The 25,877-nt window shown below is 45.4% G+C and overlaps 1 protein-coding gene across 1 annotated transcript in view; it reads right to left on the bottom strand.

The window, feature by feature from the left end:
* The window catches only part of LOC308628340 (uncharacterized protein), a gene marked incomplete at its 5' end in the record, with an annotated part of 154,999 nt that overhangs the window by 48,515 nt on the left and 80,607 nt on the right, over positions 1-25,877 (bottom strand). The window contains 10 exons of the mRNA XM_081255163.1: positions 10,834-11,018; positions 12,846-13,063; positions 16,795-16,887; positions 18,016-18,135; positions 18,231-18,368; positions 20,574-20,660; positions 20,767-20,929; positions 21,966-22,105; positions 22,526-22,714; positions 24,362-24,573. Coding sequence (XP_081111289.1) covers positions 10,834-11,018; positions 12,846-13,063; positions 16,795-16,887; positions 18,016-18,135; positions 18,231-18,368; positions 20,574-20,660; positions 20,767-20,929; positions 21,966-22,105; positions 22,526-22,714; positions 24,362-24,573 — 1,545 coding nt within the window. The remainder of the gene's footprint in view (positions 1-10,833; positions 11,019-12,845; positions 13,064-16,794; positions 16,888-18,015; positions 18,136-18,230; positions 18,369-20,573; positions 20,661-20,766; positions 20,930-21,965; positions 22,106-22,525; positions 22,715-24,361; positions 24,574-25,877) is intronic.

Genomic DNA, 25,877 nt, shown 5'->3' with positions numbered 1-25,877 from the left:
TATTTTCAAAACACATATCTGATAAAGGACTTGTATAAATGATTCCCAAATTCAGTAATAAAAAAACAAGCAACTTGATTTTTTAAATGGGCAAAAGGTTTGAATAGACACTTCACCAGAAATGATTTACAAGTGGCAAATAAGCCGATGAAAAGATGTTCGACAAAATTAGTCATTAGGGAAATGCAAATTAAAACCAAAATGAGATACAACTACAAAAACAATTCGACTGATAAAAAAAAAAACCAACCCAAAAAACTCAAAGCCAAAAACTGCCAGTACAAATTGCTAGCAAGGATGCAGAGCAACTAGAATTCTCACACATTGCTGGTGGGAATGGAAAATGGTACTGCTACTCTGGAAACAGTCTGGCAGTTTCCTATAAACATATACTTGCCATACAACCCGTCAATCCCACTCCTAGGTATTCACCCAAGAGAAATGAAACCATATGTTCCCACAAAAACCTATAGACCAATGATTATTGAAGCTTTATTCATAATTGGAAATTACTGGAAACAACTCAAATATCCTTCAGCTGTGAATGGATAAACTGCAGTATATCCATAGAATAGAATATTACTCACCAGTAAAAAGGAAAAAGAACTACTGATACATACAACTTCGATGAATCTCAACCACATTATGTTGGGCAAAAGATCCCATACTCAAAGCTTATGTGCTGTATGATTCCATTCATGTGACATCCTGGAATAGCCCAAACTATAGGGACAGACAACATCTCAGTGGTTGCCAGGGACAGGGGGTGGGGGAAAGGCTGATGACAATGAGCAGCAGTAAGGAACTTTTTGGGGTGATGGAACTACTCTGTATCAGGACTGTGTTGGTGGGTACACAACTGTATGAGTTTATCAAAACTTGAAGGGGTTTTCTCCATATGTAAATTGCACCCCAAGAAATTATACCTCAATAATTGCCTTCAAAAATGAAGCAATGTGGGACTTCCCTGGTGGTCCAGTGGTTAAGACTCCACCCTTCCACTGCAGGGGGCACGGGTTCAATCCCTGGTCAGGGAACTAAGATCCCACATGCTACATGGCATGGCCAAAAATAAAGAAGCAATGTGTGTTAAGAGATCAGCATGAGGGTCTGTTAGTTATCAGCTGCAAATTATAAACTTCAGAAAGATGAAGGGGAGACCATCAGTGTAACTCAAAGTAAACTTGAGAAGAACAGTAAGCTGCTTGATTGTATTTAAATTTTTTCAAACCTATGTCATTTGATCTTTACACAGGTATTTTATTATGCAATTTGGTTTTGCCACAATTTAACCAATTAGGAATTAGGAGGGTCACTGTTAATATTAAGATTAGAGAATGATACTATTCCCCCAAGGTAGGTGGGAAAGCAGAGTCTTTAGATTCTGAAACACAGGGCCCTGGAGAGATGTCCAACTAGGGTGCTACGGTCAAGGATGCTTGGGCAAAAGATCCCATTTTGTATAATTCTGACTTTTGGAAACTTGTTAATGTTTCATATAATCGAAAAATAAATACACAAAATCAATAAAGATGGGGGAACCTGAAAATGGAACACAAACAGAAACCAGTGAACCAATTGTACTTCGAATGATTTACAGCATCACACGGGGTGGGTGGGAGATTAACCCCAACTAACATTTAAACACCGTGTTTGTGGACTTCCCTAGTGGTGCGGTGGATAAGACTCCACACTCCCAATGCAGGGGGCCCAGGTTCGACCCCAGGTCAGGGAACTAGATCCCACATGCACACCGCAACTAAGAGTTCTCATGCCACAACTAAGGAGCCCGCCTGCTGCAACTAAGGAGCCTGTGTGCCGCAAGTAAGATCTGGCACAACTAAGTAAATAAATATTTAAAAATAAATAAACACCGTGTTTAGATTTATACCCTCAGGCCAAAGACAAGAAGAACTCTAAACAAATATTGAATTCTAGTTAAAAGGGTTTATTTCCTCAAAGGTATAGGTTAGTAATTCTGACTACTTTCTATGTATCCTAGGGCTGAAGAAATAAGTAAATATGTTATGAATAATTGGAGCCAGGTTTCTTACTGTTGAAGAAGGGAATAAGAAATATGAAAAGGGGGAAGAAACAGAATGAGCTTTTTGATGATGGATTGGAATTAAGGACTAATGGTTGTAAACTTATATATCTGTAGATAGACAGATATAGGTGTGTGTGCATGTATGTACACATACATCTATTTTCTTGGTCTGTCCATTGAGAAGGCCTAGAAAGACAGATACTTCAGTAGGAGTAAATACACCTAGAACCCAGAACTTAGTTTCTAAATACTGTCTTGCACAAAAAGGAACCAGGAATCCTTGGAGAAATGATTTATTCCACCTCAGGGAAAATATAACATGAGATTGAAACATCTTTTTGGTCATAAAGGAGGGAAGTGGTCAAGGAATGATAGGGACATGTCAAAAGGACACAGGAGGAGTTCTATTTCCATTAATGGTGGAGACACTTAAATGGACCAACCCTCCCAAGGTAACAATTGTACACTCTGGACAAAATATATGAAACAGTTACCTGAAGTGGTTGGAGACTGACCATAAAAAGGCAGTCAGTGGAGGGGAGTTAAAACTTGGAGGAAAGGACCAGCAATAGCTGAGTTGTATGTTTTTACTCTTTTTTGGTGCCATGCAGGATGAAGAAAACTCACACAGAAATCTATGGTCTTACTGATCAAAGAATCAAAGAACAGAGTTCAAGGTGACAATAGCAAATGGAAAGTGAAGTGGGAAATTCCAGAGAAAGCCACATGGGGGAATCCCAAATTCTACCTATAGAATCCCAAAGCTAATCCCTGAACTTCACAAGGGTGGTACAGACCCCAAGCAGACCAGCTAAGATAAAAGAGCTGAAAATTATTTCTACTGCAGCCCACCAGAGGAAAGACAGAGTTTGGATTTTGGGCCCAGTCAAGTTAACTGCATGCTAAAATTTTAAAAAATAACAATACTCTTTAGAGAAATATAAAAGAATCAGAGTCTTAACATCATTCAAAACGTCTAGAATACAATCTCAAATTACTAGACATACAAAGAAATAGGAAAATGTAACCTATATTTAAGAGAAAGGGCAATCATCAAGGGAGATCAATCCCAAGATGACCTAGACATTGGAATTAGCAGATAAGGATTTTAAAACAGCTCTTACAACCATGTTCAAAAATATAAGGAAAATACAAATTAATAAAAAGAGCCTAGTGGTGATTTTAGAACTAAATAAAATTCATAAAATCTGTGATTGAAAAGAAATTATTGGATAGTCTTAAAATTTTTATTGGCTGGTGTTTGGAGAAGAAAGATTAAAGAGCCAGTGAACTGGAAGATAGATAGATAGATATCTGAAGAAAAGAGAAAAAAGACTAAAAAGGTGAACAGAGCCTCAAGATCTGTGGAACAATATAGAAAATTCTAAAGCACGTGCAGTTAGAAATCCCAGGAGGAGAGGACAATGAGAATGGGACAGAAAGAAATCTTTGAAGAAGTAAATATGAAAAACTTCTAAATGTGTTAAGAGATATACATATGCATTTTTAAAATATCCTTCAAGAATCAGGGCAAAATAGGACAGTTTCAAATAAATGAAAACTAAGGGAGTTCATTGTTGTAAGCCAGACTTACAAGAAATGTGAAAGGTGATCCTTTTTTTTTTTTTAATTTTTATTGGAGTATAGTTGCTTTACAATGTTGTGTTAGTTTCTATAAAGGTGATTCTTTATACTGAAGAGAAATGATACCAGAAACTCTAAGTAGAATGTGAAAGAACATACAGAAACATAGTTGAAAGAGCAACAGAAAAATTAACACTGAGTTCTAAAATTTTTTAAAAATCAGCCAAAAGAAAGCAAACAAAGAGTAACAGAGGAACAAAAAAATATATGGGAAAGTAGAAAACAAAACAGCAAAATAGTAGACCCAAATCTAATCATATCAATAATTACATTAAAGATAAATCAAGTAAATACCATAATTAAAAGGCAGAGATTTTCAGACTGGAAATAAAAGCAAAATCCAACTGCATGTGTGCTACAAGAAATGTACCTCAAATATAGGAAATATATATTTGAAAGAAAAAGCATGGAAAAATATATACAGTACAAATTCCAATAAAAAACAAAAGTGGCGACGTTAATATCAGACAAAACAGACTTCAAGACAAAGAACTGTGTGAGAGATAAACAGTCCGCTTCACAATGATAAACAGGTCAATTCATCAAGAATGCATAATAATCATATTTGCTTATGCACCTAATACTAGTACATCAACATACATGAAGCAAAAATAGACTGAATGAAAGCAAGAAATAGAGAAATCCACATAGTTGGAGAGTTTAACACACTTCTCTCATTAATTGATACAATAACCAGACAAAAAAAATCAGTAAAGATATATATCAGAGCAATACAACCAAGCACATTGACTTAACATTTATAGAACATTACACCCAACAACAGCAGAATACTAATTCTTTTTAAGTGCATAACGTATGTTCACAAGATAGATATAGACTGGCCCATAAAACAAGTCACAACAAATTTTAAAAGACTTATCCTACAGAAAAGATCCTCTGATCACAATGAAATTAAATATTAAAAAGCTATCTAGAAAAATCTCAAATATTTGGATATTAAGCAACATACTTCAAATACATGGGTCAAAGAAGAAATCACAAGTTTGAAAATATTTCAAAATAAATGATAATGAAAACACATGACATAAAAATTTGTGGGATGCAGCTAAAGGAACTTAAGAGGAAAATGTATGGTTTTATATGCTTATATTAGAAAAGAAAAAAGATCTAAAAATCAATGGCTTGAGGATCTGCCATAAATAAACTATAAAAAAAGAGCAAAAGGGTCTTCCCTGGTGCCACAGTGGTTAAGAATCCGCCTGCCAATGCAGGGGACACGGGTTCGAGCCCTGGTCTGGGAAGATCCCACATGCCGCGGAGCAACTAAGCACATGTGCCACAACTACTGAGCCCACGCTCTCTAGGGCCTGCGAACCACAACTACTGAGCCCACAAGCCACAACTACTGAAGCCCACATACTCTACAGCCCATGCTCTGCAACAAGAGAAGCCAGAGCAATGAGAAGCACTCTCACCCCAACAGAGTAGCCCCCACTCGCCACAACTAGAGAAAGCCCACGTGCAGCAATGAAGACCCAACACAGCCAAAAATAAATAAATTTATTAAAAAAAGAAGAGTAAAGTAAACCCAAATTAAGTGTAAGAAAGGAAATAATAGAGATAATGGCTGAAATCAATGGAATTGAAAAGAGACAACAGAGAAAATTAACAGAACCAAAATTTGGTTCTTTGAAAGGATTAACAAAATTGATGAAATCCAAGTTAGACTAATAAGGAAGAGCGAGAAGAAACACAAGTAACAACTATTAGTGATGAAAGCAAGGGTATCACTATAGATCCTGCATACATGAAAAGGATTATAACACATATAATGAACAACTATGCCAATAAATTTGACTACTTAGTGGAGATGGACAAATTCCTTGAAAAATATAACTTATGCAAACTGACACATGATGAAATAGAAAATCTGAATAGCTTTATATATCTATTCATTTTCAAAAAAAAAAAATTTCCACAAAGAAAAGTCCAGATGGCTTCTCTCCTAGAGTCCATCTGACAATTACGGGAGCATTCACACTAATCTTATACAAACTCTTTCAGAAAATAGAAGGGAAGAAAGTACTTCTCAACTTGTTTTATGAAGTTAGCATACAAAGGGGAAAAATGCTTAACAGTGAAGAAACTTCGCAGACATTACCTTAATCAAGTGATTAAAACTGATGTCACCAGTAGCACTGGGACAAACTGACATCAGGTGGTATTCTGCCACCGAGGCTTTTTTGAAAATAGTCATGGGGAAGCATCCAACAAACCCCAAATGAGGGATATTCTACAAACTGACTTCCCTGTACCCTTTGAAATATAATCATGAAAGAGAAAGAAATACAGAGGAACTCATCCAGAATAAAAGAGACCAAAGAAATAATACAACTAAATGTAATGCACAATTCAGGATTTTCTTTTACTATAAGGGACATTAATCGGATAACTGGTGGAATCTGAATAAGGTTTGTAGATAACAGCCTTATATAAATGTTAATTTTCTGATTTTGAGAACTGTATTGTGGAATGTAGGAGAATGTCTATTTTTGGGAAATAAACATTGAACTATTTAGGGGTGAAGAACTATCATGTCTGCAGCTTAGTACAATACAGTTCAAGAATAAAAAATTTTAGGGACTTCCCTGGCGGTCCAGTGGTTAAGACTCTGTGCTTCCACTGCAGGAGGCGCAGGTTTGATCCCTGGTTGGGGAACTAAGATGCCGCATGCTGCGTGGCTTGGCCAAAAAAAAACCTTATATGCAAATAATAATGTCTTACACACACACACACACACATATAAAGGGAGACAGAAAAACAGACAAAGAGAGAGAATAAAAATGATAAAGCAATTGTGATAAATGTCAATAATTGGTGAAGCTAGGTAAAGAGCCTATGGGATTCCTTGTAATATTCTTGCCACTTTTCTGTAAGTCTGAAATCATGTCAACATAAAAAGTATTAAATGTAGCCACTCTGAAAAACAATATGGAAATTCCTCAAAACGTTAAAAATTGAACTACCATATGATCCAGCAAATCCACTCCTGGGTATTTACCTGAAGAAAATGAAAACAGTAACTAGAAAAGATATATGCACCCTTACGTTCATTGCAGCATTATTTACAATAGCCAAGATATGGAAGCAACCTAACTGTCCATTGATAGATGAATGGATAAAGAAGATGTAGTGTGTGTGTGTATGTCTCTCTCTATATATACAATGGAATACTACTCAGCCAGAAGAAGAATGAAATCTTGCCATTCCCGACAACATGGATGGTCCTAGAGGGTATTATGCTAAGTGGAATAAGTCAGACAGAGAAGGACAAAAACTGTATGATTTTACTTATATGTTGAATCTTAAAAAAAGAAACAAATAAGCCAACAAACATAAAATAGAAACTGAGTCACAGATTCAGAAAACAAACAGGTGGTTGCCAGAGGGGAGGTGGGGGGGAGGAAGAGAGAAATAGGTGAGGGAGATTAAGAGGCACAGACTTCCAGCTGCGAGATAAATGAGTCATGGGTATAAAATGTACAGTGTGGGGCTTCCCTGGTGGCGCAGTGGTTGAGCGTCTGCCTGCTGATGCAGGGGACACAGGTTCGTGCCCCGGTCCGGGAGGATCTCACATGTCACGGAGTGGCTGGGTCCGTGAGCCATGGCCGCTGAGCCTGCGCGTCCGGAGACTGTGCTCCACAACGGGAGAGGCCACAACAGTGAGAGGCCCACATACCGCAAAAAAAAAAAAAAAAAAAAAATGTACAGTGTGGGGAACAGAGTCAATAACTGTGCAATATCTTTGTATGGTGACATATCATAATTAGACTTATCGTGATCAGTTTGAAACACAGAAATATTGAGTCACTATGTTGTGTAACAGGAATTAACATAGTGTTGTACTTCAATTATACTTCAAAATTATACTTCAAAAACAAACTCATAGGGCTTCCCTGGTGGTGCAGTGGTTGAGAGTCCGCCTGCCAATGCAGGGGACACGGGTTCATGCCCCGGTCCGGGAAGATCCCACATGCCGCGGAGCGGCTGGGCCCGTTAGCCATGGCCGCTGGGCCTGCGTGTCCAGAGCCTGTGCTCCGCGGCGGGAGAGACCACAGCAGTGAGAGGCCCGCATACCGCAAAAAAACAAAAAAACAAAAAAACAAAAAACTCATAGAAAAAGAGATTACTCTTCAATAAATGGTGCTGGAAAAACTGGACAGCTACATGTAGAGGAATGAAATTAGAACATTCTCTAACACCATATACAAAAATAAACTCAAAATGCATTAAAGAACTAAATGTAAGACCAGAAACCATAAAACCCCTAGAGGAAAACATAGGCGGAACACTCTGACATAAATTGTATCAATAGCAATATTTCTTTGGATCTGTCTCCTAAAGCAAAGGAAATAAAAGCAAAAATAAACAAATGGGACCTAATTAAACTTAAAAGCTTTTGCACAGCAAATGAAACCATCGACAAAACAAAAAGACAACCTACTGAATGGGAGAAAATGTTTGCAAATGATACGACTGATAAGGGGTTAATATCCAAAACATATAAGTAGCTCACATAACTCAACATCAAAAAAAAAAACCCAAAACCCACAAACAATCCGAGTAAAAAATGGACAGACAGGGCTTCCCTGGTGGCGCAGTGGTTGAGAGCCCGCCTGCCGATGCAGGGGACACGGGTTCGTGCCCCAGTCCGGGAAGATCCCACATGCCGCGGAGCAGCTGGGCCCGTGAGCCATGGCCGTTGAGCCTGCGCGTCCAGAGCCTGTGCTCTGCAACGGGAGAGGCCACAACAGCGTGAGGCCCACATACCACAAAAAAAAAAAAAAAAAAAAAAAAAAAAAAAAAAAATGGACAGACATTTTTCCAAAGAGGACACGCAGATGGCCAATAGGCACATGAAAAAGATGCTCAACATCATTAACCATCAGGGAAATGCAAATTAAAACCACAATGGATATCACCTTGCATCTGTCAGAATGGCTATCATCAAAAAGAACAAATAACAAATGTTGGCGAGGACATGGAGAAAAGGGAACCCTCGTACATTGTTGGTGGGAATGTAAATTGGTGCAGCCACTATGGAAAACAGTATGAAGGTTTCTCAAAAAACTAAAAATAGAATGACAATATGACCCAGCAATTCCACTCCTGGGTATATATCCAAAAAAATGAAAACACTAATTCGAAAAGATACATGCACCTCAATGATCATAGCAGCGCTATTTACAGTGGCCAGGATATGGAAGCAATTCATCCATCAACAGATGAATGAATAAAGAAGATGTGGTATATATATACAGTGGAACACTACCCAGCCATAAAAAAATAATGAAATTTTGCAATTTCCAGCAACATGGATAGACTTGGAGGGTATTATGCTAAGTGAAATAAGTCAGACAGAGAAAGACAAATACTGTATGATATCACCTACACGTGGAAGCTAAAAATTAAACAAACTAGTGAATATAACAAAAAAGAAACAGACTCACAGATATAGAGAACAAACTGGTGGTTACCAGTGGGGAGAAGGAGGGGGGATGGGCAAGAATGGGGTAGGGGATTAAGAGGTATAAACCATTATGTATAAAATAAAAAAGCTACAAGAATATATTGTACAACACAGGGAATATAGCCAATATTTTATAATAACTTTAAATGGAGTATAACCTTTAAAAATTGTGAATCACTGTATTGTACACCTGTAACTTATAAAATACTGTACATCAACTCTACTTCAATTTTTTAAAAAAAGATCAGATTTGTGGTTACCAGAGGTGGGGGATGGGGAGGATTGGATGAAGGCAATCAAAATGTACAAACTTCTTGGTGGGAATGTAAGTTGGTGCAGCTGCTGTGGAATACAGTATGGAGGTTCTTCAAAAAACTAAAAATAGAATTACCATATGATCCAGCAATCCCACTGCTGGGCATATATCTGGATATAACTCTAATTCAGAAAGATACATGCACCCCTATGTCCATAGCAGCACTATTCACAATAGCTGAGACATGGAAACAACCTAAATGTCCATCGACAGATGAATGGGTAAAGAAGATGTGGTACATAAATACAATGGGATACTACTCAGCCATAAAAAAAGAACGAAATAATGCCATTTTCAGCAACATGGATGCAACTAGAGATTATCATGCTAAGTGAAGAAAGTCAGAAAGAGAAAGACAAATACCATATGATATCACTTATATGTGGAATCTAAAAGATGACACAAATGAATCTATCTTTGAAACAGAAACAGAATCATGGATATAGAGAACAGATTGGTGGTTGCCAAGGGGGAGGGGGTTGAGAGAGGGATGGAGTGGGAGGTTGGGGTTAGCAGATGCTTTTATATACAGAATGGATAAACAACAAGGTCCTACTGTATAGCACAGAGAACTATATTCAATATCCTATGACAAACCATAATGGAAAAGAATATTTTTAAAAAGATTGTGTATATATGTATAACTGAATCACTTTGCGGTACATCAGTAATTATCACAACATTGTAAATCAACTATACTTCAAAAAAAATTTTTTTAAAGGTACAAACTTCCAGTTATAAGATAAATAAGTACTAGGAATACAATGTACAACATGATAAATATAATTAACACTGCTCTGTTATATATGAGAGTTGTTAAGAGGATAAATCCTAAGAGTTCTTACCATAAGAAAAAAGTTTCTTTCTGTTTTTTTAATTTTGTGTCTATGTGAGATGATGGATGTTCACTAAACTTACTGTGGTAATCATTTCCTGATGTATGTAAGTCAAATCATTATGTGGTACACAAAACTTATACAGTGCTTCTTGTCAATTACATCTCAATACAACTGGGAGGAAAAAAAGTGTTAGAAAAAATTTGTTTGGGGAACACTGCACCCAACTCTCCTACCTGGATATTTCCAATGTCCACTAGCATGTTAAGGCTCTGACAAGTCCTGCACAAGGAAGCCTGTTTAGTATTTAGACAGCAGAAGATTCACTCTGTCTGAACGGGTATTAATTTCTGACAGGGGTTTCGCCAGTGTGTCAGACACTGGAACAGAGCATCAGTGGACTTGAAAATGTGTAGGATTTCACCTACGCCGTGGACCCACAGAAAGTGTTTGCCAGATCCCCACTGTCCCTGCCCCGTGGCGTTCCCCAGGCTCTCACCTTCTGTGAGTGTCTCCTTCTGCTTCAGCACACCTGTGAGGGTCAGAAGACAGGGCATGGCTGCCCAGGTGTGCTGGGCTTGGCTCTGCAGGGTCAGGACCTGGCCTCCCCTCTGCTCTTCAGATGCCTTGAGAAAAAGCTGCACTGTGTTCTGGTCTAGCAGTGCCTTGGAAAACAGCCAAATCCTAGGAAGGAAAGTGATGGGGGCATAGAAAACATTGGCATCTATCCCTGCAGGCAAATGGTATTTTTCCTCTTCAAATAAGCAGGCCAGCCCATAAGAGGTGCATTCCTGAACCCCACTGTCCAGACCCATCAAGGGACTGCCTTACTGGCCCTCAGCCCACAGGGATACAGGGTAATAGGGGGTTAAGATCATGGGCCTTGAAGTCAGTCAAACATGAATTCGAATCCCGGTGCTGCTGCTCACTCACTGTGTGGCCCTGCACAAGGACATGACCTCCCGGAACCTCAGGCTCGTCTTCTGTAAAGTGGAGGCAAAAATGGAACTACTGATGTTGATGAGCTGACATTGCTAATGAGTTATCCATGTATGTTATTATGGTGAGGGACAAGGGAAAAAACAGCCCCAGGAAGCCTGCTGTTAAACTTCCTGGAGAACTGGAGCAGGGAACCTGGTCCCTATCATCCCTGTGGTATGTTATTGATAGGACACCATAAGAGATACTTCCCTCAAGTACCAAGACCAGGAACAAGATCAGCCATGCTTTCCTTGGTGAACATTCACACAGGTATGTGAGGGGGTGTGTGTTTTCCCATAAGGAAGGGCACTGTTTGCAAATAATGCCATTGGTTGGTTTCTTTTTTGCACTGGCTACTAGGAAGCCCAGAGCCAAATCTTCAGCTCCACTCTAGAAAATGACATGCATTTTGTTTACCAATGCCACTTTGAGCACCTTCCCATTTTTCCCATTTTTCCTTCCCTTCACCCTAATTTCCTTATGTATTTTTTTAAAACCCAGAACAAGAGTTGGCAAGCTATGCACCTGTGGGCCAAAACCAGCCCACCCTGTTTAGTAAATAAAGTTTTATTGGAACTCGGCCACACCCATTCATTTACATGTCATCTACGAGTACTTGCAATAGAGACCACATGGCCCACAGGTCCAAAAGTATTTACCATCTGGCCCTTTCCTGAAAGTTTGCTAATTCTTGACCTAGAACAATATATATTTTCATAATCTGCCTCAAACCCTTTTTAGATTGGGAATAAGGATGCGCAGATGGATGAATAGACAGGCGGACAGACAGCCGTAGATGGTAATTCCGGGGACAGGGTTATCTAGGACCATGTCCAAAGCCTTAAATCTCCTTGAAGTCAAAAAAAGCTGCCAAAGCTAGGACTGCAGAGGAAAAAGGAAACTAACATTTAACAGAGACCTAATATGTGCCAGAACGTGCTGTACTCAAAGGAGCAGCTCTACGGCAGCTGGAAGTGAACGTTCTCACTGGCCAGAAGCTGGTTTGGAATTCACACGTGCTGTCCAGTTAATTCTAGGACAACCCTAAGAAGCAGGTTGAGAAACTGAGGCACAGAAGGGCACAGTGTCTCACCCAAGGTTCCTGAGGCAGCAATGGCAGTGCTGGGATTTGAACCCAGGTTGGCTCCCTATCCCAGGCCATATCACAGTGAACATGTCATTATGTGAAAATATAGTCAGAGATGACAAACTGGAGGGAAATACACCAACATATTCCCCATGACTGCCTCTAGTGATTTTTGGTTTACTCCTTATTCATTATTATAATCTTTCAAGTCATCTAAAATGAATGCTGTTGTAACTAAAAAAGAAAACAGATCAAAGTGGAAAATTGAATGCCTCCTCCCTTCCATTCCCTCAAAGCCTTAAAAATTAAGAATGGCACAAACGGGGGTAATTCAGGCATGGTTCCAGAGGCACCTCTGGATGATGATTTTCCATCTCCCAGGACGCCAGGCCTTTGACCTCGGAGGCCCCCTCACCCCTCACAGGCCACTTGGGGATGGGTACCTGTCTGGGACGACCTTGCCGGACAGCTGCAGCTGAACAGCTCTGGGGGCTCTGAGGACCTCCTGGCGGAGGAGGACGTTCATGTCCCAGCCCCAGCTGCTCCTCCAGGTATCCAGGCTGGCAGTGGCCTCCAGCAGAACGAGCACCTCACCAGACACGTGCACAGACAGGGAGCCGTTGAGGTTGCGCTCTTTGTAGCGCCCAGCAGCTGCCTGCACCTGCAGGGAGGCAGGAGAGAGCTCAGAAGTGGAGGGGGGACAGGAAGGGTCTGTGGGAGCTGGGAATGCAGGAGGGCCCCTTCTTCCAGGAAGTCTTCCTGAGCCACTCCAGCTCTGAGCATCATCAAATGCAGCAGACTGCAAATACTCGGGAAGAGAAATGAGACAGAGAGAAGAATGGGGGACAGCCTTCCCTGACCCCAGCTCCTGGCCCAGGAACAGAGTCTCATCTTGTCCTTTCCACAACATATGAAGTGGGATTACTTTCTTACAAATGGGGAAACTGAGGCTGAGAGGGTCACATATTCAACCTGGGCCTGTCTGGCTCTAAAACTCATGCTTGTGCCTGAAAGGGGGCTGCTGGGGAAAGCAGAGGACCCTGTGCAGCTCAGTTACAGAAAAGGATGCTCCTAACAGTGTGTTCTGGGGCCCAGAGGACCCCTAGATGCTCTGGAGGTCAAAGGGGAGAGTGCCCAGTGCATAAGGCGAGGGCCACACCTGGGGTTAGGCTGGAGCAAAGGCTTGACCAGGGCAATGGTCGGGGGACGGGGAGGAGTGGGGGTGGGAGCAGCGAGGCCCACTCCTCCACCAGCTCTGCAGGACCTGAAGCCCCTCTCCTGATCTGGGCCTCAGTTTCCCCATCTATGGGGTAGAAACTGGCCTAGACCGGTCTGCACATTACAATCACGTGGGAAGCTTTTATAAGTATGCGTGGTCTCTCCATATTTGAATTGATAAACTGTAGATCCATGCAATGCAATATTATTCAGTGATAAAGAGAAATGAGCTATCAAGCCATGAAAAGACATGAAGGAAATGTAACTGCATGTTCTAAACGAAAGAAGCCAATCTTTTATTTCAAGGCTACATACTGAATGAGTCCAACTATGTGACGTTCAGGGAAAAGGTAAAACCAGGAAGACAGAAAATGGCTCAGTGGCAGCCAGAGGTTGAGAGAGGGAGGGGGCTTCCCTGGAGGCGCAGTGGTTGAGAGTCCGCCTGCTGATGCAGAGGACACGGGTTCGTGCCCCGGTCCGGGAAGATCCCACATGCCTTGTAGCGGCTGGGCCCGTGAGCCATGGCCGCTGAGCCTGCGCGTCCGGAGCCTATGCTCCACAACGGGAAAGGCTACAACAGTGAGAGGCCCGCGTACCGCAAAAAATAAAAATAAATAAAAAATAAAAAAAGAGAGAGGGAGGGAGGAATCAGTGGATTGAGAAGGAATTTTAGGGCAGTGAAATTACTCTGTATGATACCGTAAAGGCTGATATACGACGTTATGCATTTGGCAAAATCCACAGAACGTACGACACAAAGAGTGAGAACCCTAAACATGAACTATAGACTTTAGTTAATAATAAATTAACACTGGTCCATCAATTTTAACAAGTGTACCGCACTAAGGCAAGATGTTAATAAGAGGGGAAACTGTATTGTGGGGAAAGGAGGTATATGGGAACTCTCTGTACTTTCTGCTCAATTTTTCTGTAAACGTAAAACTGCTCTAAAAAATGAAGTTTATTAATTTTTTTAAAAGTGTGCCTGTGACCCCTTGACTAATCAACTCAGCATCTCCAGGCTGGGGTCCAGGTAGGCATGTTCTAGAAGCTCCCCAGGTGATTCTAACATGCAGTTTGGGTTGGAAAGGTCCGGGGTACACCGTTCTTTCTCTGATTGGCTTCTGTGAGCCTGAGGGGTCCTACAGAGTGTGCGGTTCTCAACAGGGGCAATAGCGTCCCAAATGCATAATTGGTTCTTAGCAGGTAGGTTAAAGAAAACAACGTCTTACATAAGGCATAGGTATGCATCAGCACATAACAGAAATACAGGACATCTGTGGACTTAAATTTTCATAAAAGGGACGGTTAGAGGGAAAAAATGTCTAAAAAGTCTCCTTGGGCAGGGAGGCAATCATGAAAATTAGGTTGTGAAACACCAGTGGAAAGATACCACGGAGGGCTTTCAAGAGGGAGGATGGGGTTGAGAAGGCCAGGCTCCTGCCCCCATCCCCAGCCCCCATTCAATCACAGAGATAATGTGAGCAAAGGATTCTGCTGCTTTAAAAAGTAATAATAGGGCTTCCCTGGTGGTGCAGTGGTTGAGAGTCCGCCCGCCGATGCAGGGGACACGGGTCCGGGAAGATCCCACATGCCCACAGCGGAGAGGCTGGGCCCGTGAGCCATGGCCACTGACCCTGCGCGTCCGGAGCCTGTGCTCCGCAACGGGAGAGGCCACAGCAGTGAGAGGCCCGCGTACCGCCAAAAAAAAAAAAAAAAAAAGTAATAATAAAGTACAAACCCATTAGGTGACCCAGCATCCAAGCTTCCAGCAGGACCACCCACCCACCACCTGCCTTGAGTGCCAGAGGCTGCATGGGCTCTGCAGCCAGACTGCCTGGGTCCCCAGGCAAGATCCTGCACTTATGCGCTCCATGACCTCGTACAGGTCACGTCACCTCTCTCTGTCTCAGAGTCTCATCTGCAGAATGCCGAGACAACAGCACCACAAGGCAGCCGTGAGATGATCCACATAAAGGGTTTAGAACAGAGCCTGGCACACAGTGAACACTCAACGGACATCAGCTCCCGTTACAACGGATGACAGCGACGGCACGGTTTCAAATCCTAGATGCCAGCTGCCCTCAGACGTGCCATGATTTTTGTGTGTGTGTGTGTGTGGTACGCGGGGCTCTCACTGTTGTGGCCTCTCCCGCCACGGAGCACAGGCTCCGGACGTGCAGGCTCAGCGGCCATGGCTCACGGGCCCAGCCGCTCAGCGGCATGTGGGATCCTCCCGGACCGGGGCACGAACCCGTGTCCCCTGCATCGGCAGGCGGACTCTCAACCACTGCGCCACCAGGGAAGCCCTCCATGATTTTATGTATCTCCTTGAAAGTGAAAAGGCTGCTAATGAAACAACGAACCAGCGTGGATTTGAAGACACATCTGACTTCACAGATGCCGACATGTGAAAAAACGTGCCTCTGAGAATGAACAGTTTCCATAATTCAGAGCCCTTCTCAGGCTCCACTCAAGTTTTCAAAACCCACAGGCACAGCAGGCATTTAAAAATTGCTATCGAATTCCAGTGCTCATCCCTGTTGGGATTACCCATCCACACCTCCATCTCCCCAGCCCACGGCCTAATTCCTGCGTACACAGCACACGCGGCTTCCTTAGGGAAGCCGCCGACACGGGGGGCTTTCCAAGGAGCCAGCCCTGGGAGAGCAGAGCACACCCTTCCCACCTGGTCTCCTCTCTGCTCCTTCCTTTCCTTGTAGAGTGAAACCCTTCAGTGTTTCTACCCCACACTGGGCAAAATACTCTGGGGTTGAAAAAGCCATTCTGAAGGATCATACAGCTTCTCCCAAATCCAGCGACAGGACAGGACAGGGTTTGAGGACAATTCTGCTTCTCTCCATTTTCAAGGGTGAAACGTGATCCTTACACACACACACACACACACACACACACAGCCCCTGCCAGGGAACTGAAAACCCTTCTTGCCTGGACAATCACTTCCAAATGATGGACTTGGAACCCTCCCTGCCATCTGTTCTTGATTCCGGAGGGGCTGTCCGGCGAAGCTTAACATCGTCACGTGGCCCTCCCTCTGCTCCCTCCCCGGCGTCTCCATTCCTTTCCTTCCGCCCCATCTCCCAGCAAGCTGGCTGCTTGGAGACAACACTTGGCAGGTAGTTGAGGTCATCCCAAAGGGACCACCATCCATACCTGTAAGTCTGGAGGAAATGTTGGTCTGTGGGGATGTCTGAGCTGGAGGGAAAACACCAAGTGGGAGTCAGACCCGTTCAGCTGGACTGAGACCTGTTGGGAGGGGGAGTTGGAGAAGCAGGGTCAGAGGGAGCAGAAGAATGAGATGCAGAATCCCAGAAGGTGGCTGGCTGGCATGGAGGAGGGACAGGTCATCCCAGAGTCTGCCCCAAACCCGGGCCCCACGGCAGATGCCAGAAGCCACCACCCTCCCTGGATGGTTCTCAGCCTAAATCTCACTGAGCCTGCATTACTCAGAAGCTTGAGAAGTGAGGCCCAAGACACGGGGCTGGGAGGACAGCTCTGGGACCCTGCACCCCCTCCTTCCCCTGCCATGGTGCCTGCTCGTGCCTCCCATATCCACGGCTGCCATTTATTTGACCCTGGCCATGAACTAGGCACTGGGAAGATGTTTTTACAATTATCATCTTATTTAATCATCACCCCTGCTCTCATATGCTGGTATTACTATTCCCATTTTACAGCTGGAAAAACTGATGCTCAGAGGGGTTAAGTAATTTACCCAAGGTGACACAGCAAGTCAGCAGTGGAGCTGGGATTTGAACTTGAAAGTTCCTTGGAGATGGGAATAGAAACACAGTCATCTGTGCAGCCCTGGTACATCACACAGAGCCTGGCACACAGCAAAGACACCATCTGTATATGGTGAATTAATGAATATACCTACAGTGGCTGCTATATATTTACCAAAATGTATTTCCTTTCCCTCCAGGACACATGGCTAAAACTACATTTCCCAGCCCCCCTTGCAGCTGGGTGGGGTCATGTGATGAGTTCTGGCCAATGGACTGTGGGCAGGAGCGGCATGGACTACGTATGGGCCTGGCCAATGAAAACCTCCTGCATAATTCTCACCCTCTTTCTCACCATCCACCAGCTGGGCAGAGCCACAGGGTGGAGGGAGCCTGGGTCCCTGATTGACTGGGGAGCAGAGCCACACTGAACTGTGACGTGACTGGGGAATAAACTTTCACAGTAAAGCAAACTTTTATTGCAATAGTGCATCCTGATTCATCACATGCACACTGCCAAAATAAGGGCTGTGTTGTCAGTTTGCCAGGGCCACCCTGCCACCTCCTGTGCTGTCCCATACAGGACACCTGCTCGCTAACATTAAATCCCCTCCTCCCTCAGCAAGGAGGCAGAACTCAGTCTTCTGACCTGGGACATGACATTGTGGTTGACGGCAGCCCGTGCATCCACACCGCAGTCAAATGCTCCCTGGTGACTCCGCCTGAAGACAATGTCCCCATCCAAACTCAGGGCCTGGGGGAACCTCAGCTAGGAAGGAACAGACAGTACCCTTTACTCTCACCAACAGTCAAGTTCTGCCTGGAGGCCACCAACCAGCATTTGCCCAATGCGGGGATGGGTACCTGGGAGGAGTGAGCCACATCCAGGGCCAGGCTGTGCCAGACTTCCCCACGCCGAGATCGGTCATGGTGCAGACCCTTTAAGTGCAGCAAGACTTTCTGGTTGACTTTCAGAGTGACCTCGACGTCCTTGTTCTTAGCCTGGGTGTACAAGATCCAAGAGCCCTGAGAGAGGGGACTTCCCATCGCTGAGTGCCTGCAGAGGCCACCCTTGGAACCCAGCAGTTAAAGTGGTTCCCAAGATTGATGGCTGAAAGCACAGTCTACACTGTCCTGCTCACAGGAGAGAAAGTGCAGGGCAGGTACACATGGAGTCTTTGAACAGGTATGGTAAACTCCAGAGCCCACAGGTAGGAGCAGTGGGGTGGGCTTGAGGGCCTGTGTCTCATTCACAGGGAGTGCCCTGGTATTAGTCTGTTCTACTCACTGCTATATTCCTAACACTTAGCCCAGGACCTGGCACATAGTAGGTGCTCAATAAATATCTAGAAGCACGCAGAATCACTAGTTGTAGTTGTAGCCTGAAACCCCAAAGCCAAAGCCACGCTAAGTGGAAGAATGTTTAACTCACAGTGTGGCAGGCAGAATAATATCCGCCCTCTCAAAGATACCCATGTCCTCAACCCTGGAACCTGTGAATTTGTAACCTTACAGGGAAAAAGGGACTTTGCGGTTAAGGATCTTGAGATGGGGAGATTATTCTGGATTATCCAGTGAGCTAATCACAAGGGGTTTTTTGTTTGTTTGTTTTGGGGGGTTTTTTTGGCCATGCCACGTGGCATGCAGGATCTTAGTTCCCCGACCAGGGATTGCACCCGTGTCCCCTGCAGTGGAAGCATGGAGGCTTCACCACTGGACTACTAGGGAATTCCCATCACAAGGGTTTTTATAAGAGGGAGGCAGGAGGGTCACAGTCAGAGTGGAAGATGCTACTCTGCTAGCTTTTAGCAAAATGGACCATGAACCAAGAAACATAGGTGGCTTTTAGAAGCCAGAAAAGGCAAGGAAACAGATTCTCCCCTGGAGCCTCTAGAAAGAATGCAATCCTGGCAACACCTTGATTTTAGCCAAGTGAAACCCATTTTGGATTTCAGATCTCCAGAAATGTAAGATATATTTGTGTTGTTTTAAGCCGCTAAGTTTGTGGTAATTTGTTATAGTAGCAATAGGAAACGCATACACATAGCTAATCACTTATTCACTCAACAACCATTTGGCTTCTGCCCACGCAACGTACAAGTAGCAGGTTGCCACCTTTTCCCACCTGTGCTGACTGAGAAATTAAAAATTTCTTGCCACAGAATGTTATCATTGGTGTACATCTTTAAAGGAATACACAGCTTTATTTTAGAGCCCGGATGGAGGGAGAATAAACAAAGGTCCAAGAGAAGAGAAAAATGTGTGTCATTAAACAAAGACAGGGTTTTAAAAAGAATGGACAGCCAAATTAAACTACATTAAAGGATCCCCATCTACTTGGTTCTAGCCTGTTGTTGGTGGGTGGGTCAGATCTTCTGATTTTTTTTAATTAGAAGCAGAGATCCGGGTTTTACTCCCAGTCTTCTGATTTTAAATGTTGATAATTTATTATTTTTTTAATTTAAATTCTGACCAGGCCAAACAAAACACATCTGCAGGCTGGATTCGGCCCACGTCACCATTTTGCAATGTCTGGTTTAGAAAACAGTACACATCACTGGGAAACATTTCTGCAGGTGTTCTGGGTGGCCATCCTGCCTGCTGTTTCCCCTCAGGAGCTCCAAGAACTTCAGCTCCCAAACCTGGGGGCTGCTTACAGCCCACTTTAACAAGCGGGGAAGTGAGGTCCCAGAAGCACAGGTCTCCATGCTCAACAGCTGGCCCGGTTTCACCCTCAGGCCTTTGGATATCCCACAAGGGAGAAACCACCACTATCTTCCTTGTCCAGGGCCCAGCACACAGTAGGTGCCAATAAATGCTTGCTGGAGAATGGAGTCACCTCCCAGAGATGCTACTCCTAGAGGGGTCAGGAAGGAGACTTGGATGAGGGCCTATGGCCATGTCGTAAGTACTCGAGAGAGATCGCTGTACTACACTTTGATCCTCACCACCACTGTGTAAGAGTGTTGCTGTCTCCATTGTACAGACGAGGAAACTGAGGTCCAGAGACGTGAGATAATTTGCTAAGGACACAGAGGCAAAATGAGTTTCACTCCTAGGAAGACTAATGTCAAGTAGGTTGGATCAGGCAGAGAAAGTGTAACAGAAAACTGAGGCAGGGGGATGTTTTGTTCATCCAGCTGAGAGAAGATGACAGCTTGAACTGGGGACCACTGGGGTGAAAAGGTTTCTGGGATCTTCACTTACGATGTGCCGGTTCCACGTAACCACGCACCCCTCCAAGTTCCTGGGGATGGCCTTGCCGTTGTATGGGTGGGTCAGGCCCGCGCAGACCTGGGAGGGACAACCACACACACACACACGGAGATGGGTCAGAGGCAGATGGGGCCCTCCCTCCCACTCTCAGGCCCCTTCCCACTGCACCCTGGAGCCCACTCACGTATGGGTGCCCGGCCTGGTAGCCCAGGACTACGGTCTGCAGGGTCTCCTCCTGGCCATCCAGAACAACCCTCGTCTCCAGGGAGTAACGCTGGTGCTGCCTGTCCACCGTGAAGGTCTCCTGCAGGAGGATGCTTTGCGGGATGGGCAGAGTCCAAGGGTGCCTGGCGTGGAGAGGGGGAAACAGGCTGAAGTCATTAAAGCAGCTGGCAGGGTCAGGGGACATCTGTAGCCCAGGGGCTCAGACTGGGCCTGTCACTGTCTTGCAGAGTTAAGACTTTGTCACAGACAGGAGAAGAACATCAGGACACACATCAGCCCTGTGCGTTACATTTGCCAATCAACACCCATTCACCATCCCGCTGTGCCCTCTCGACAACCCAGTGAGCTGGACACAGCTGGGGTCACCACTTGGCAGCAGAGACCCAGGGTCCAGGCAGCACATGGGGCCGGGAGTCACACAGACTGGGGCTGGAATCCAGGCTCAGCCTTTCACTAGCTCTGTGACCTTGGGCAGCAAAGGACTTGATTGACTTCTCTGTACCTCAGTCTTCCCATCTGTCAAGTGGGGGCTAAAATAACAATATCCAACTCACACAGCAGTGGGGTTATTAGGGATAATGTATGTGCCACGAATGCAAACGCCCTAGGGGCAAGGATTTCTGTCCTTTTTATTCTCTGCTGTTCTCCACAGGCCCAGAAAAGTACTTGGCACATACTAGGTGCTCAATAAATATAAATGAAATAAAGAAATGAATGAGACCTTTGCAAATGACAGTTGCTGTTACTTTTGGGTTATTGCTGTTGTTTTGACAGTAGATGGCTAAGGTCCCTCAGCTGGCCAGTGCACAGCCTGGACTTCAGGCTGTTGACTCCAACCCTGTGCTGTTCGCCCCCCACAAAGAACAAGCTTTTTAACCCCTGTGCCTCCAAGAACTGACATGGTTCCCCAGAGCAGCTTTCGGGCTGGGGTGATGAGACTGATTTCTGTGCCCACCGTAGCACACTAATGGAAGGGGGTGGGGGACATGGGGGCTTTCGGGGCAGGGGCAACTCGTCTCTGAGCTCTGGGTTCTGTCTGGGTCCCTCCAGGCAGCACTGCACACCCTGCTCCCTGGTGACCCTCCATGCTGGAGAAGTGGAAACCAGGCTGGCACCACAGCTCAGGGGAATCGACCTGGGGGAAGGGGCCAAACATACCTAAGGAAGAAAGTCCCCTGCTTCTGGTACAACCTCCTGTCTTGCATTAGCTCCTCCAGTTCGCCCTCCAGCTGCAGGCCCTGAGGCTGGCCCCCGGCACTGGCCCCCAGAGCCGTCAGCAACACGTGGCTCTTCCATGGCTGCAACGAGGACCAGGCTGATGCAGAGCGATGCCCGCAGGATCCAAGCTGCTAAACACCCTGCCCTGGGGGTCGCGAGGGGCAGCTCGCACTGCCCGCTCATCACCCCGGGAATGACCAGCCGAGAAGGGCTGCTGCCTCCACCTCATCAGACCACGAGGAGGCACAGGGACACTGCCATGGCCAGACCTCCCCAGGTGCCCAGCAGGAATGAAGGACTTGGGCTTCCAGCTCCAGGTGGCTGACCTTTGCTCTGGGGTCTGTGCTAATATGGCTGGGGTCCATTTTACAGATGAAGAAACTGAGGCTCAGGGAGGCCCAAGGTCATAGGCCAAGCTAGTAGCCCTTTCCCATCCCAGGTGATGGATCTGGGGTCTCTCGATGGCAGAGCCTCCAGCACGGGCCGCCTGGACCCCTTACCTGCTCTGTATGCCTGTAGGCTGCCGTTAAATTCAACTCCTGCTGGGGGCCCTTCAACCAGCCGTGAAGGATCTTACGGTCCAGGCTGTTCTCGGCATGGATCTCACCCTGCATTGCTGCACTCCAGGCTGATTCTACTTCACTCCAGCTGCGAAAGATGCTCTGTGCCACGGCTGTCGCTGTGGAAACCTGCAGTGAGGGTGAAGAGGCTGACCAGTGCCTTTGCACCATCCTATTTCCTCCTCCTGGGATGCCCTTTGTCCCCAGTCCCACTTGGTGAACTCCCGCTCATCCTTCAAAACCCCTCCAATGCCATCTCTGCTAGGCCTTTCCCGATGGGTCCAAGCAGAATTGGTTGTTCCGTACAGGGTCATGAGGAAAGAGGAAAAACCTCTCTCTCTCTCTCTCAGCCCTGAACAGAGAGAGAATCTGAGTTATCAGAGAAGACCACCCCTTCCCCTCTCTCCCCTTCAGCTCAAGGAGGGAATAGGATCCACTGAGCCACTGTTATTAGCAGGCAGGGTCTCTGTGTCTTGAAGGGCACACGCCTGCAGGTGGCCTCTGTCCCTGCATCATCGTCATGGTGTCCAGAGCCCTGGGAGGAGCTGGGTATTACTTTGGCTTGCACTGGGGCTGGGGGAGGCACAGCACTTCAGCCCTGTGCTGGGCTGGGTACCCCAGCACACCGCCCTCGGCACAAGCCCTACTAGGAACATCAAGGTGCCTCATGCCCGGCTGGCCTCTGTCCCTTGTTCACGCAGCTCCCTCGGGGGACTCACGAGGAGAGGTGACAGGGCCAAGATGGGCTTTGGGAATTACTGAACCTCCTGACAAATACTAGAACTCCCCAAGACCTTACCCGCTATGTCACCGACCTCAGGTCACCCCCAGAACCTGCAGGCCCTTCACTGCTGGCTTCCCCATCTCAGCAAATGGCACCTGCTTCCACCCAGCTGCTTGAACCAAAAACTTGGGGTTACTTGCCTTTTCTTCACCCCCTCCCCCAACCAATCCATCAGCAAATCCGTCAGCAAATCCGTCGGCTACACCTTCAAACCACCAGGCCACCATCCGCCCCTCCCTGGGCTGGGTCATCTGAAGGAACGGGCTGGTCAACCCCACCCTGTATCCTGTCCTGGGTCTATCTGTCACACAGTGGCCTCCTCAGGGTCCCTAAGCTTGCCAGGAGTCACCTGCTCCTTCTGACTCCACCCTGGTGCCGCCTGGACCCTGCCTCAGAGGGGACTGAGCTGTCCCCTAGCACGCCCACCGAGCTGCCTCCTTCTGGGCCCACGTCAGGCCTGGACCACACCCTGTGTCCGCTCATCATCCCAACACAGGGAGAGGCTTGATGTGCCAGGTTCCCACGTGTGACACCAGGGAAGTCCTTCTCTGGTTTGTTTTCTTCCAAACCCTGTTATGCTTCTACGGTCAAATGATCAAATGTGTGCAAAGAAGCAGACCTACACTGAGCAGGTGGTGGGAAACTGACCTACATCCTTGAAGTTTCCATTCTGGATTTAGGCAAAAGCCCGACTGATGTCTACTTGTTTCCGAGGTACCAGTTCAAACTACTTTAATATTTTACTTTATCAGCTGCTAAGCAAGAATATGGGAAATTGAGATTTATTTTGTTTCCCTCTCCCAAACTCACTTGGCAACAAATTCTGAAGAATGTTAACAGTGTGTGAGCCAGACTTCACACATTTGCCACCTGTTATCGACCCAGGACCTCGGTTTTGACCCTCTGCACAGAAGATCTAAACTGCAGGAAATCAGGCTCCCTGTCTGCGGGGGCGGGAGTGAGGGGCAGGTGGTGTGGCCGAGCATGCGCACCCGGAGGTAGGTGGTAGCTGGGGTGTAGACGTGGATCTTGCCCTCTCTGCGGAGGCCCTGGCTCTTGCAGGCCATGTTCATCACCAGATTCTTGAGGGTCCAGGCCTTGCCCAGCGTCAGCTCCAAAACAGCCTGGAACGTGGCTCGGTGGGGCCAGTACAGCCTGTGAGCCGCAGAGACCATCAGCCATGGACTATCCAGGTTCAAGGCTCCTGAGAGAGGCAGAGAGGAAGAAACTGGTACCCCTGGCAAGTAGGGAGCTTTTGAAGAAGGGAGCGCAGGCAGCGAGCTAGAGGCTCCCATTGTCTCATCACGGTCACTATGGGCGTATCTCAAAACTTGGAATGACTGGGACGGAGCATAAGGGAACTTTCTGGAATGATGGTAACATTCTGAATTTTGGCAGGCGCTTGGGTTTCACGGGTCTGTGCACCTGTCGAAACTCATCAAATGGTACCCTGGAGATGTGTGCAATTCGCTCTAGCTAATGATATAATACTGACATGTGTAGGGGTGAAACTGTACTGAAGTTTACAACTTAATTTGACCTGCACCAACAAATAAGATGGATGGATAAGTGGGCAGATGTGTAAGAAGGCAGGTGGAGTAAAATGTTAATGGTAGAATCTAGGTTGAGAGTATGTTGGTGTTCACTGCACAACTCTTTGCACTTTTCTGTATGTTTGAAATTTTTTCATGATGACATATTAGACAAAAGAAATGCTGGGACAGTTGGAGAGGGGACACTGGGGTGTGGTGATCAAGAACATGGCCTTTACTCTTCCAAGCTGTGTGACCTCTTCGAACCCGTGCTTCCACCATCTGTAAAATGGGCACAACAGTACTGATCACTGGGTCTTGGGATAGAGGAAGCACCCATTCAGAAGAGTAAAGACCAATCATCATCATCATCAAAAAGTTGACATTTTGCATAATGTGAGGTGAGGGAGGTATGGATTGGGAGTTGGGATTAGCAGATGCAAACTATTATACATAGGATGGATAAACAACAAGGTCCTACTGTATAGCACAGGGAACTATATTCAATATCCTGTGATAAACCATAATGGAAAAGAATACGAAAAAAATGCATATATATGTATAACTGAGTCACTTTGCTGTACAGCAGAAATTAACACAACATTGTAAATCAACTACACTTCAATAAAATAATTTTTTTAAAAAAGAGCACCACCCCCACGCACATAGAGCACCCTTCCAAACAAGTTCCAAGTGACCAACTCTTAAACAAAAGCACATATCCAAGTCTTGCCTGGCATGTGGGAAAAGCCACTAACAGGAACTTCAGAAATAAAAAGAAAAAAGAAACTCAGGGAGAACAGACCAAAGCCCCCCAATTCTATAATTTATGCTCTCAGAGAAGAGAAGACAATGCATTCATGGAGCAGGACACTCTAAGAAAAGAACTTTCAGGAACAAAAAATGAGCTCTTGGGAATATAAGCTAGCTAAAAATTAAAACAACAGTAGAGGGGCTGGCAGATGAAGTTGAGGAA

The sequence above is a fragment of the Mesoplodon bidens genome (genome assembly GCF_964165515.1).
Source record: "Mesoplodon bidens genome assembly, chromosome: 15".
Taxonomy (NCBI): Eukaryota; Metazoa; Chordata; class Mammalia; order Artiodactyla; family Ziphiidae; genus Mesoplodon; species Mesoplodon bidens.
Note: the sequence above shows the minus strand (reverse complement) of the source record. Positions and strands in the feature narration are given on the sequence as shown.